This window comes from Haemaphysalis longicornis, unplaced genomic scaffold (genome assembly GCF_048455015.1).
Source record: "Haemaphysalis longicornis isolate Haplotype H1 unplaced genomic scaffold, Haemaphysalis longicornis Haplotype H1 scaffold_6, whole genome shotgun sequence".
NCBI classification, from domain to species: Eukaryota; Metazoa; Arthropoda; class Arachnida; order Ixodida; family Ixodidae; genus Haemaphysalis; species Haemaphysalis longicornis.
In genome coordinates, this window is record NW_027526407.1 from 31214234 (window position 1) to 31228432 (window position 14199).

The 14199-nt window shown below is 44.3% G+C and overlaps 1 protein-coding gene across 2 annotated transcripts in view; it reads right to left on the reverse strand.

The window, feature by feature from the left end:
* Positions 1-434: 434 nt before the first annotated feature.
* LOC144142433 (multidrug resistance-associated protein 1-like) overlaps positions 435-14199 on the reverse strand; it is a 131223-nt gene continuing 117458 nt past the window's right edge. For both annotated transcript variants that reach the window (XM_077673939.1, XM_077673938.1), the window contains exons 22-30: positions 12870-13035; positions 10807-11006; positions 9403-9529; positions 6444-6545; positions 5871-6017; positions 5047-5205; positions 4333-4499; positions 3070-3264; positions 435-941 (exon numbers count right to left, since the gene is read on the reverse strand). In XM_077673939.1, the coding sequence (XP_077530065.1) occupies positions 812-941; positions 3070-3264; positions 4333-4499; positions 5047-5205; positions 5871-6017; positions 6444-6545; positions 9403-9529; positions 10807-11006; positions 12870-13035 (1393 nt within the window). In that variant the 3' untranslated portion in view covers positions 435-811. The remainder of the gene's footprint in view (positions 942-3069; positions 3265-4332; positions 4500-5046; positions 5206-5870; positions 6018-6443; positions 6546-9402; positions 9530-10806; positions 11007-12869; positions 13036-14199) is intronic.

The following is a 14199-nucleotide window of genomic DNA, read 5'->3' on the forward strand; positions in this document are numbered from 1 at the left end:
GTTAGGTGATTCTTCTCCACCCGGGGGCCTGAAGCCCATGAGCTCCCCGCTCACTGCGCCCCTGGATGCCACTAACTCAACTAAGCGACGCTGGTGCGCGGATTTATATGCCAGGAATCTTTCTAAGTTAGTTGTACAAATCAGATTATATGAGTAATCACCAAGCAATCTTCACTACTTTTAGCAAATATTGCAGGGAAATAAATGTACCCTTGTCTAACACTTCGAATTCGCTACGGCTGAACTGTCCATTCAACTTGGCAAAGTGATGTGGCCGCTCATTTTGTCCAGCAAACATCACAGGGAACCCACCCCTTGGCAAAAAATGTGCGGCAAATTCTTAATTGGCAGACGTTTTAGAGAACCCAATTATAATGTTAAAGTGCACGCCACCGCTGAAAAAACCATAAACTTCAGAAAAACTGTTTTTTTTTTCAAATTTATTTATGGCAACATAAATAATAAATCACAACCAGAAAACAGTGAAATAAAGAGAACAGAAACATTGTCACAGCGTAACAGAGCCCTCATGCCTAATATTTCGAAAGGCCCGATAAAAATCGCCACCATTCCATAAAGTTGACGAAGGGCTGAAAAGTGCAAGAATGTCCAAGAGGGGCCTGTGCGCACCTTGGCTTCATCATGTAGTGGGCTAGGTGCAGCCCCATGTGGAATCCAGTTCTACAATCAGAATACTATGATAAGAACACTATGATGGTAATGTAGAAAATTAAGATCCAAAAATATCCACAGATTGCACGTGTGCGCAGTTCTAAGGTGACAGTGTCTCTGTGTAGAGCTTCTCATGATTTCAGGCCTGGTCGGGCTGCGGGACCAAGTTAGCGTCCTTTGCCATTGCGTAAAACCTAGTTGTCTCTGTCTTAAGCAGGTCCTGTGGAGAACCGGTCTCTGCGACGAGTCCGTTGTCTAGGACGATGACCCTGGAAAAAGTATCAAAAGTTAAAGCTGATATTTGTTCACTGGTTTTATTGTTTGGTGTGCATTCACTTTCTGCAAACTGCGTTACGCTGCTTCATGCTACGAGTTGCACCCGAAGAATAGGTCAGTATTTCATCCCCAATCGCTGTACACACTACTTTTGACATTCATTGATGAACAGAGTGCAAAATATCCCTAACAAAACACGTGATGTAAATTTAGGTGACAGCCTGACATGGGGATAATTGTGCAATTTTTCTGTAATAAAATAACTAAATCGATTGTTGTGTCTGTATCCTCGATAAGTTTAATTAATTTCCTCTGATTTTTCCGCGCCAAAAGTAAGCGTAAAATTTATATAAGCGTACCATCGTATTGCAGTTTCCGGTCTACACATTGGCATCTGCGTGATCTTCATTGCAGTTGTATTTGGTATTACCTGCTCCTTAACGTTTTGTAGGTATTCATTGTTCTTTGAACGGGAATGCAAATTTTTATTCTTTATTGCTGTACTGCACAGTTTATGAGAAGTTCATTGCGCCATCATGTGCTGTTGTTTGCCCAAGCACAACGGCTCTATGGCCACGTGATGCTGCTATTGCAGTTCTGGACCGGGACGCCATATGATTGTCAGCAATGTTGAAATAAACTTCGATGTAATGTGATTTGTTGATTTTTGCAAGTCATTAGCTCTCTTGTTATTGTTTCCTCCACCACTGACTTCCTGACTTAAATAGACCTGAGAGGACGGTCAAGGGAGCACCCTGCGGAATTACCAACGCAAAAGATTAAAGAAATGGCAGCATCTCCACTCCGTGGATGATGGAGAGGGTGCAGAGTACGGGGACTCGAAATGACATCCAAGTTGCGCCCCGAGTCACATCCGATTTGCACACCGACCGTCAATATTCGACTTGGGCCATGAGTTGCACCTTGACTATTCCCTAAAGTAAACTGCAACTTACGGCTCAAATCGAATTTAGCTTGATTTTCGCTTGATGGTGGTGTGCGTAGAGATGGACGCGGACGGACATTGGGAGGTCCTTATGTACTCGGCATCGTTACAGGCGAGGGAGTAAGACGTTTTTCTCTCGGGTACTAATTCAAGGTCACAGCCCAGTGGGTGAGACGATTGATACTAACTCTGTCTGCTCTACCAGACGCAGGCTCGAATCCTTCCGGTGTGTGGGATTTTTGCAATTGTAAATGCTATACGCACGAACGCGGACGGACATTTTGAGGTCTTAAGGTACTCCGCACCTAAAATTATATGTCATATAAAACTCGGCGATACACTTTTGTTCACGCTATTACTGTGGAGGGTCACTTTAGCCACAATTTTTCATGCGTGAATAAATATTTTTCCCACGAACTTATAATGAATATATTCTCAATGCCCTCTACTGCATTATTCGGCTCAATGTGTGGTAGACTAGCATACTAGGGGGGATTTTTATTATATGACTTATCAGGCACCACAATATTTCCCAAGTAATTTAATTATCCTGATCCCCAGAAGGCAGGGCACTAAGTGATGTAATGGCGTTGGAGCAGATTCGCAAAGGGTTCGCCAAGACATTCCAGGACACTAAGTGTTCCCGGTGTGCTAGACCCCTTTTTGTACTAGCTATAACTGAGAAGATAAATAAAAAACGCGACACACACGCGGCGCCCATCGATATTGCCATAAAAAGGTTCCCGCTGCAGCCGTGGCCGTAGTTATTCGAATTTAACACCAGACTGATTGATTGTATGGTTTAACGCACCGACGCAATGCAGGCGAGGAGGCGTGCAGTAGTGGAGGGCTCCAGATAAATTTTCACCACCCGGGGATCTTTAACGTGCGCCGAAATCTCGTACACGCGGGCGTTTTTACTTTTCGCCTCCATCAGAAAAGCGGCCGCCGCAGGGCCGGGAATCGAACCCGCGACCTGGTGTTCAGCAACGCAACGCCTTAGCCACTGAGCCACCGCGGTCCTTTTAAAGAACAAATCATCTTGCGCAAAATGCAATAGGCTAGCTTCGTTAACGGTACATTCAAGTTTCAGACTGTTTATTACTTCTGAACACCTTGTATCCAGTGTATCAGCAGCGAGAAAACAGGTACATCGATTGAATAAAAGCACCCACCGGTCGTAGTCAAGAATGGTGTTGAGCCTGTGAGCAATAGTGATGATGGTGCAGTCGGAGAACTCGCGGCGGATGGTAGCCTGGATTAGGTCGTCCGTCTCCATATCCACTGCGGCCGTCGCCTCGTCGAGAATCAGAATACGGGACTTGCGGAGGAGGGCTCGTGCCAAACAAACCAGCTGCCGTTGACCGACGCTGCATGGAGAGAAAGGTTGAATAGTATGAATAGAAAAAGAAATTCTTTAAAGCCATCCTGAGAAAACCATGCTATTTAAGCCTGCATCAAGTTATTTCTGAACACCTTTGACGAAAATCTAGACCAGGCCAGTTAGGTATATTTTTTTGTAAGTCGTCTAAAAACTTCTCTAATAATTTCTAGGCTTTCTTGTTTACGTAATATTATTATTCATTACTGTTCTCATCTGACTTCTTTCCGGCGCCATATTTGAAATTGTTCTGCTCGATATCTTGGGACAATGATTTCTTTGTGATTTAGAGTTTTTAATTCGCCCGAATATTTCTCAAAGTACGTTTTCCGCTCATTACTTAACGCTGCTTTAAGTAACATTGATTAATGTTTGAGCAGTGTGTGAAGCGTCAAATCTATCAGCCTAAAGCTTGGCTATGACACTGTTGTTTCTGTAAGCCCCAAGATGAACCCTCGGGGGCAGAATAGCCACTTTGAGGCAATTACTATGCATAAGGAAGCAGCAGCACCCTTGATCGTCGTGTGACTGAGATAATCTTAATTTCAACCTCGCAGAAATCATAAACACAGTATCCTCGGCATTGCGCCTGGTTTGCAAACTTCCTCTTCACGGTAACTTAGTGTTTAGCGCCGGTTTGCCACGCCAGTTGAGAGTGAAATAAACCAATATAACCAAGAAATTAGTTGAACCCTTATGTTAAAAGCTCTGATTGCTTCCAACGGCAAGCAGAAAATAGTGTTATTCCCAGATTCTTTCCTACATCACGGTTTAGCTCTCATGATTTTGATCCATAATCAAGCAGTTAGCTCAGATTTAGACAGCCTCATTGATATCTACCGTCGTAACCTCTATAATCTGAACTTCTATTAAACCTCCATCTTTTGGTATGATAGCACTGGCGACAAGTCTTTTATATTCCAAAAAGGAAGATCATGTTGTTGTGTACTCAACGCAACTAAAAATTTTTTTCTCCTTGTGCAGATTCCTTGATGACTTCAAATGATAAACTATAAAAAACAAGGTTTAAATCTTTACACGGTCAATGTGACCTTACCTGATGTTCTCACCACCTTCGACGATGTCGTGAAGTAGCCCTTTCTCGACGCCAGTGACGAAATCTTTTAGGTGCGACTGTTCCAGGGCCCGCCATATATCGTGATCACTTTTCGTGTCGAAAGGGTCCAAGTTTGACCGAAGTGTTCCACTGAACAGCACCGGGTCCTGAATAATGTATAGCAGTAAAACACACAGAGTGTATTTAGAAGTTATGACATGCTATTACTATCGAGAATTTCTCTTTAAATCTGTTCTGCGATGTACACGGCTACGTACAAGAGGGGGGATCTTCAATACTGTTTTAGGAGACGTTAGAGAAGGGGCGTACAGTTTGTTAAGACATTATGCTTGGTGAGGGCATGGCATGTGATGACCATAAAAAATTGCACATGCCTGCTTCAATTGCGAGTAAAGTAAGCGAAGGTGTTCTGATCAAGACCAACATTCTCAAATTGAACCACGCTACAGAATACAAGTATGGTGCCTGGCTATTTATCTCTATTAGGGAAACCTGACATGTTCAAGTTTTGGTGAAGAAACAACTCGAGAAAAAAAACCCAGAATACCTCTCGGAAATCAGAGGATTGTAGTTCTCATACAGCGGCTGTATCTTTTTGCGGCATTTTCAAGGTGCACATAAAGAAAACTGTCAGCTAATTGGGTCTAATAGCTTTGCCTACGAACTTAACACATACCAGACGGACTTTTCTACCTGAGGAATGATGGTGAGCTTGGAACGTAGGTCGTACAGACCCAACGTAGAGATATCCAGCCCGTCAATGTTGATGGCGCCGTTGCATGCCTCGATAATTCGGAACAGCGCCAGAGTCAAAGATGACTTGCCCGCACCGGTCCTTCCAACAATTCCCACCTAAAATGAAAAGAGAAACCCCTCATGTGTTCTAGCCAAAACATTGGAATCCGATAAGTGAGGATTAATTATATTTCTATGCATTCTTTTAACACGACAAGCCGTGCTCACACTATTTTATATTAACCTGATTACTGGTCAGTATTAGACTAAATTTCTAATGCAACCACTTATTATTAGAAATCTGGTCATCACTGTCACAATTACCTAAATTTGGTGGCGTAACAATACCAAAACAGCGTGCGTACATGCTAAGAAATCGCCACACGTATGCTTAACGACAACGTTCCCAAAACGATCATGCAGCGTGATCAAATGTGCGAATTTCGCTAATGACTGCACCAAGCATGCGATTAAACAAACATTCTCTGATGGGACAGCAACGTAAATGAATTCCCTGCGTCGTTGTCCCGGTGCAGTTTCTATTTCACTTCAAACGCATGCTAGACCCCGCCAGTTGCCAAATTCTCACACTTGGTCACACTGATTGGTCGTTCTGGAACGTTGTGGTGAAGTACACCTGCACGGATATTTTAAAGTGTACTGTCCTCATGCGTTTGGAGTCGTTATTAACCCACATAAAATTACTATAGTATTAACAACCAAGGTGAAAGCACATTGTAGCCAAGGTGTTTGATCCCGTGTGAGGACATTGATAGACAAACCTTTTCACCGGGATTGAAAGCACAGGTAATTTCCTTCAAGACGAGGTCTAGGTCGCTTCGGTACCGCGTCGAGTACTCCTCGAACACTACTTTCCCAGCCGTAGGCCACGAGGGATCGGGTTTGAAGTCGGGGTTCTCCCACGGTGCCTGAAATCAACATTCGCTGTGTTATATATTTGAAAATACCACGCTACAGACTATATTGAGTGCTGAAAATTATCAGTAGTATAAAATTCAGGGAGGAGCCGGCGTTGGTTTACGCATACTAGTGACATGCCTTTAAACAAACATAGAATTATCCACACGAACAATTGATGATGAGTTGTTAAAAACCTTTGGTTCCTCACTGACTGCAGAGCGAACACTCCACCCTCTAAAAACCAGCACGGTTCTATAGCCGGTAGTAAACACCTTCACAAATTAAATTTATGGGGTGTCTATCAGTGCTTCTACATTTTTCGGGCAAACTGGAGCATGTGCTTTCGAAGATGCCTAAGGTTTTATTTACTTGTACAGCTTGACTCTTTTAAAGAACAAAGAATAATTTCGATAAAAGTTGCGTAGTGTAGGTACCTCCTGGGGAACTCTGGCGTACTCGAAGCACCGCTCCACTGCCACAAGGTTTGTTTCCGTGTCAGAAGTTGAACGCACCAGCATGTTTAGAGTCATTGTCACCTGAAAATGAAAGTAACGTTAATGACTAACGAATGCCAGTAAACAAGAAACTTTTGATTGTCAATGCGAGCCAAAACAATCGCAGGGTAAAAGAGAGGTAACGCAGACCAGTTGGTGCATAGTGCGTAAACAAACAAACAAAAAAAGCGCCAAGACCGGACCCACGATGCGTCTTTGCAGTTTTTTGTCTTGCATTTTTATCTGGTTTTCTGTTTAATCTAATGAACTTCATTGAGTGTTTTCAGCGTGACTTCATAGGGCGTTTAAAAACAGGATAAAAAGATAACTGTTAGAGAACTTGAGAGGGCAAAGGCATTACTTGTACAGCAAGTAACAAATTGGGATTATTCACCATAAGTTCCATTACATAACGATGGTATGACAAAGTACCTTACACACGCACGCACGCACACAAACACACACACTAACGCACGCACACATGCGCACGTACGCGCGCGCGCGCTCACGCACACACATGCACGCAAACGCAAACGCACGCACGCACACGCACACACACACACACACACACACACACACACACACACACACACACACTCCCGCACACACACACACTCCCGCACGCACGCACGCACACGCCCACTCCCGCACGCACACGCACGCACATGCACACGCACAGACGCACACCACACACAGGGTGATCAAAATTAAATCGACAGGTTTTTTTTTTTAAATTAGTCGCTTAGGTATGTGAAGAACACTTCTGCAGTGACGTTCTGTGCCCAGGAGGACACATAATTACGTGTAATAATGAATGTCGGTGGTCAATTAACCAAAATTGAATAATTAACTTTTGAGTGGCTGCAGTAACCAGGCATGTTTGTATTGAAAAGTTGGACGCGATTGCGTATCTACGCAGTTTTATTTGGCAGAATTCTTCTAGCGCATCCGTACTCCGAGATATAGAACTACGAAGTTTAATTGCCGTTTGCATGATTACGCAAGCTAGACAGCGAAGACCGGCGCAAAGCTCCTCCCTTTTGTGACGTGCCTGCTTTATACGGTGCTTAGTTTGACAACGGGGTTGGGGCATAAGCAAAATTGATAACTGGCACCATTTCAGTCTTGGCTGGCATTATCGCAATCTGCAGTACTCGGAGCCGCTTTGGAAACACAGAACAAATAGGAGGAGCTTTGCGCAGGTCTTCTCTGTATAGCATTCGTAACTATCTGAACGGCAATTAATCTTCGCAGTTCGATATCTCAGGGTACATATGCGCTAGAAGAATTCTGCCAAATGAACTGCGGTGAAACACGATTGCGTCCAACTTTTAAATGCAAACATGCCTGCTTACTGCAGCCGCTCAAAAGGGAATTATCATATTTTAGTTAATTGATCCGCCGACATCAGTAGTTAGCACCTAATTATGTGTCCTCCTGGCCGCATAACATAAACTTAGGCCGCATATGGGCCTAAGTTTTAAAAGCTGTCGACTTTATTTTGATCCCACTGTATACTGGGGACACAATCCAAAGGCACAGAAGAACGGCGTTCGCCTCTCGGTTGTGCGAAAGTTATTTCTGAACTTTGCCATTCTGGGTTCGCTTGCACTGCGCCCTTAAACTTTACACATAGAACGTACAAGTCGCACAGAAGAGTGACTCGAGGAGCCAATCAGTAAGGAACCGCCTCTTAGGTATGTAGTAATCAACATAAACAAACGAACCCCACGAATAGTACAGCCTTTATACCAACCAGCACATATTATATTCAAAATGCGGATACTCTATTTCTCCAGGATTCTGTGACGCCAGAGGCGCGAACACTCTCTCTTAAACCGATCATACTGATTGTCGTGTTGAATCAAGTCAGCTCGCCAAAGGCAATGCAGGCTGTTTTCCCACAATTTTTCCGCGTGCACGAGCTTGGCGCGAGCACGCATGCAGTTTTGATGAAAAGAAGTCGGTATGACAGTAGGCGCTGTAGACATCCCGAAATGTTGAACGGCACACAGGGACAGGAACGTAGGCATACGCATCACCTGCACAAGATAACTGTCTAACCACTTGCATTATGTTGATTGATTCTAACCATTCTGATATTTTTCCACATTAATGGGGTTTTTTAACTGTAGCTTCACGCCGAGGAGATTCTTATCTAGTGAAGCACCGTCAACTGGCACGCAACGTAACTCAGAAAGAGGCTCGTGCCGAAACCGATCAAACGAGGCAGATTTGTGTTGGATAGCCCCTTCATTATTCTAGGATAACAGGTTTTGTACGTTTGCAGGGGGAAGAGGAACGCAAAGTGTTTCTATGTTACATGTCAGAAAAATGAATCTTCACGTGCGATGGTATAAGCATGCTAAAAATACTGCGGTAGCTAGAGAACACCTCAATTAAACACCGAGTCTCCATCCCATCATCACTGCATGCCTAAAACAACTCAATCCTGTCGACCAAAAATTAAAAAAAATGCCAAGCATGCTAAAGAAGTTGTGGCGCGGTAGGCTTGCAATCCATGGGGAATGTCGCTGTCTATAATGCTGGTTGTGGCTCACACTACGTCAATGAAAGGGACCGTCAAAAACAAGGGGTCTTGATTTTGGTCTGGTAAATAATTGTCCCATAATTATTCTGATCGTGTCGTCGACGCCATTGTTGGGTAAAATGAGTTGGTTGGTTGCCTGTTTGTTCAGGTCAGATCTGTTCTCTCGGCAGTTTTAATTCTAGTCCTTATTGAATGCTGAACCTTGCAGGAAATTTTATAAAGCCAGACATGCGTGACTAATCAATCTCATACCTAAATGGAACCACTCTACAAACCCGAGGAATTATTCCTAAATGCGAAACTTGGAAACTTCAGTGTTGCAGAAAGAGGTGTCCAAATAATGCTCACTGTTAAGGCGTAGCTGACCGAGAGACCGGCCATGCCAGGAGACAAAGTGCCTCTGCCGAGTGCCGCAAGGAAGGCGGCTATGAACACAATGCAGTAACCGAGGAACTCCAGCCGAGTCGCAAGCCACCTAGAAGTACAAAAAAATGATAATGAGTTCACACGACATGCTGTGTACGGATACGTGTATGTGTTTAATATTCATGAGCACAAACTCTCTGGCAGCAGATAGACAAGTCCTCATGATGTCCAGCGCAAACAAAAACAGGACAAGAAGAGAAAGATCAACACAGTGCCTGTGTCGTGCCTTCTCTTCTTGTCCTGTTGCATTTGCGCTGACCATCATGACCATTTTCCAACTCGCGAAACTCCTACCTCTTTGTAGTTCAGTCATTACATTTGCGCATAAATATAGCTGTGGGCAACAGACTGCAGGGAAGGAAAAATAGGGTTGCGAGAGGAAGAGATGAAGGTACGCCTTTTACTATTGATTTTACATGCTGATCCCGTCCGAGAAAAAAACAAAGAAAGGAAGCAAGGAAAAAAAAACACCCGCCCCAGCGAACGTAGGGGAGGCGTAAAGCCGATTAAAAAGAACGCCGGTTATCACCGAAAATGCAGTGTTTCGATAAAAGCCAATTATGAAACGACATAAAACGAAACCAATTTACATATTACTACTAATGACGAGGACGGCGAACGTGAATACACAATAATAAATTAATATATAATTCGAAAATAATGAATACAAAATTATAAAGAGCACGGTTCAACGTTCAGGACAAGGAAAATAGTCATGTGCGCAGTAGGAAGCAGTACCACAAAAAGGATACAATATAGGCACAAGCTAGGTAATCATCACGATAATAAAAAATTCACAAATACATTGTGCAAGCTTACAAAATGCACACAAATGTTGACGTAATGTTGGCGACCCCACGTACTTTTTTAACATTTGGTACTCTGCAGGGCAGTGACCTCCACTCCCTATTTTTAACAGCCGAGCTGCTGTAGTTCGAGCCTTTTTGTCCGTCTACTGGAGTTCGTGCGTAAGCAAGGGTAAAACTAGCCTCCCAGACCACTCGATGGCCTCGTAGAAACCGGTTGACGGACCCACCGACACAGGGAGCGGTCTCAACGGGCGGTTTCCGCTTCCTCCCTTATTGGGAGGGATAGGAAAACGAGCCTGCTGCCGCTGATGTTTGATTGCCGATTCCTTCGCACGAACCGTAAATTTGCGTGGCGACGGCGCTGTCGTTCTCAGGCAAGCGCCTGTTGACGTTCGAGCCAAAACAAGAGAACCGCAGCTCCGCTGTTTCAGCCGATTTCACACTAGGTGGGACAGCTTTTTTTCTTCCTCGACTTCCTCCTATAATATATTGCGAGACGAGAGGAATGAATACTCACCGTGTGGCCACTACGCTCGGAAAGTATGTGCTGTGGTTGATATCGGTAAGGTGGTCTGAAAGTGCCACGAAACGGTCAGTAGCGCCGTACGCCCTAATAGAGCTGCTTCCCGTCACCGTCTCTGAGAAGTGTACGTAGATAGGGGACCGCGTGATGGACTCCAGTCGCTTGAGTTGTCTCGACGTAGCGATGTAGACTTTCTGCGTTAGAAGCATTTCTCCGTTACGCCCTTTCGACTTTCGAAAATTGTTTTGAGTGTTCAAAAGAGGGAAAATTTATGTGAAAGTTTTTCCTGGAAATGAACTATGTTGGTTGTTTCTATCCGATAAAGAATTTGTGCGTCTGTGTGTAGGTATGTACAACCTATTGTCATCTGAGTAGTCATTATTAGTTTAAAAGTCAAACTGCGCACACTGTTAGAACAGAGAAAAAAATCCCGGACCATCTCCTCTACCGTGACATCTGGGAAGGGCCGAAGCATGCAGTGTATAAGTGTATTCAAAGATTATAAGTCTCTCTCTACCCAAACGGCGCGCGCTGATTGGGCACCGGAGAAGCGCCGGTAAGAGGAGCAATCGTGGCCTTGCTAAGGCGGTGGCTGTTGGCTAAGGCGGCAGCGGTGGCTAAGACGGTGGCTCTTTCGTTGAACCGGATTTAAGCAATTAAATGAGACAGACTGGCCGCAAGTTGTCTTCATGTCACACGTCCGAGCATGCTAAGAAGTATGCTTTAATGGAGAAAACCTGGCGTTTGAAACCAATTTTGGTACGAAATTTTCCAAATTTCTGTAATTATAGCAAATAAATCCTTAATATTTCTGTACTTTAAATTAGTTTAAATCATGTTAGTTTATTTTGCACCGGTTTTACCAATATACACTTGATTTGACATTCGTTTGACAGCTTGATTTACCGTGACAGCATGAGACGGCTATGACAGAATACGCCGACAGCCTGAGCCCCTATGGTGTTTCGCCTCAAAAAGACACGACATGACGAGCGCATAACTTCTATTTCTCTGTCCCATCTTTGTGCTCAGTTTACAATTAAAGATGCAAGACCAACTAGTCCAACAACATGCATTTTTTGAGTGATGATTACCTTCCCTACACTAATTGGTTGACCACGATTCCCTCACATCGCTCACGAGCCGAGTGAGGGGTAGGAGTGCAACCCAGCTGCATTTGGCACGTAGTCGGGGGGGGGGGGGGGAGTGTAGTCTAGAATGACGTGTCGTGGTCCCCTGTTCTTATGCGTTACGGTTTGCATGTTCACTCTTTCAATTAGAGACCATTGTGTATCAATATTATGCGCTTCAGCCAATCTATTTCGTGCATTTACCGATTTTGTAGGACGGGAAAAGAACGCTCAATTTGTGCAGGCCAACTTCGACGGCTGAATTTAAAATAAACTAAGCCCTCACGTTATTGGAACCTTCAGAAAGCTGTTCTGAACACATAACCCGACACGAGGTTTGCTCGGCGAGTTTAGTGTTTACACATATTTTGCGCTCTTATTACCAACTTTCCAAGTGATTACAGGGCCCCACGTGCCTCACTGATAGATTATTGCAAGGAGATAAGTGAATGAAATTCAGATTGCGAGTCCCATGAAGGTAGAAGGTAAACAAGCCCGCATACCTCCGCATGTGCTCATTCCTTTGCTTTACTTTTGTTTGGATTGTAGAAGAACCGAAAGCTTAGTTTTTGTGGCTGGTGATGTGCAAAATAAACAGTTCTAAGTTCGCTGCTTTGAACAGAATGCAATCAACAAAGTCATGCGTGTACATTGAAAGCGGAAACCAAAGCTAAATCCCTGCTTCAAAAGCTCGAGCGGTATCTTTCTTTGCGATTCTTAACTTTCATTTTAAGCTGTAACCAAGTATATCACACGAAGTAAGATAACATTTTAGCTCGATTTTGATCCAGAACAAATTTAATTAGCGAAAGTCAAGTTTACCATTTGTTTGTGCGCATCGCTGAAACTTTGTTCACTAGCTACCCGCAAATTTTGAATGACAAACCCAAGTGACCGAAGGAAGAGCGCTGCCGTCGTAATAATTACCTGCACAAAGTAGTAGATGAGGATGATTGGAGCTACAGCTGCGAGGAAAATGGGAGTCTCCATAGCAATCAGCACAAAGGCTACCACGGTACGCAAGAATTGCACGAGCAGCATACGGCCGTTGAAAGGCAGCGTCACGTCAGCAGCGTCGATGTCCTTCGAGAACCTTCGGTAAACGACGAGAGGGAAAAATGACAGGTAAGAAACGGTGATCATTAGCTCTGATAAAAATGAAAGGTTCATTGGTCGATTTGTAAGAATGCGTGGCGAGAGAGAGAGAGAGAGAGAGAGAGAGAGAGAGAGAGAGAGAGAGAGAGAGAGAGAGAGAGAGAGAGAGAGAGAGAGAGAGAAACTTTAATTATAGTTGAAGTGAGCATATTTGTGGGCGGGATCTTCAGTCCAAGACTCCATTGGTATGGCCGGCTGTCTTCGCCCTTTCCGCTGGCAAACGCTGCGTTTCAGGACAAGAGCTGGCCAGCGTACTCTCCCACTGCTCGCGTGAGGTGTTGGGGATGGGGGGAAGATCTGGGTTCAGTTGACATTCCCAGAGAATAGCCCCGTTTACATTAGCCCCAGATACATGGATCCGACGAGGGAGGGTCGAATGGACTGGCGGGTTCAGCTACCTCGACCCCTCACGCATATATATGAACTCCATTCAAAGAGTCGAGGCGAGGGGGCCGGGGATTGCCGGATAATGAGCTACGGTATTTTTACGATTCTAGCGCGCACCTTCTTTTGCTAAAAAGCCTTAAAATTTGTGTGCGCGTTGCAATCGGGCTCAAAACCGAAACAGGTTTTAAATCGGCCAGCAACATTGCCATAGGTACGAGTTCCTCCCAAACTCCAACTCAACCGAATAAAAAAATCCGTCAGTATCACGTGAGTGAATTTTGGCGCACTCATTCCTGAATGACATACCTTGGTAAGCTGTTACACATTTTTCTACTATTGCAATTGCCCCGTCACACGTAGAATTATGAAGGTCAAGACACTTGAAATCGCAAACAGCTTCAATGTTTTACACAAGAGTTTTATTCCCTGCAGGAGCTGGGTAAGCAAGTTTACGAAGCACAATTTATTTTTGGCTGCCACAGTTGCACGCGGAAAATAAAATCCCCTTCTTTTAGGAAAGTAGTGTCACGTATTTTACACCTGCGCGGTAAAGCGGATGTACAATTTTTTTTTTTCGGATTTTTCTGCGCGAACCTACCCCCGCGGTACAATCGGTGGCGCGTTATAATCGTGCAAATACGGTAATAGAGGACGAGATGATAGCAATCGCGGAGAATCAAATGGATCAGCACTGCATCTGTAGCCACAGCCGTAG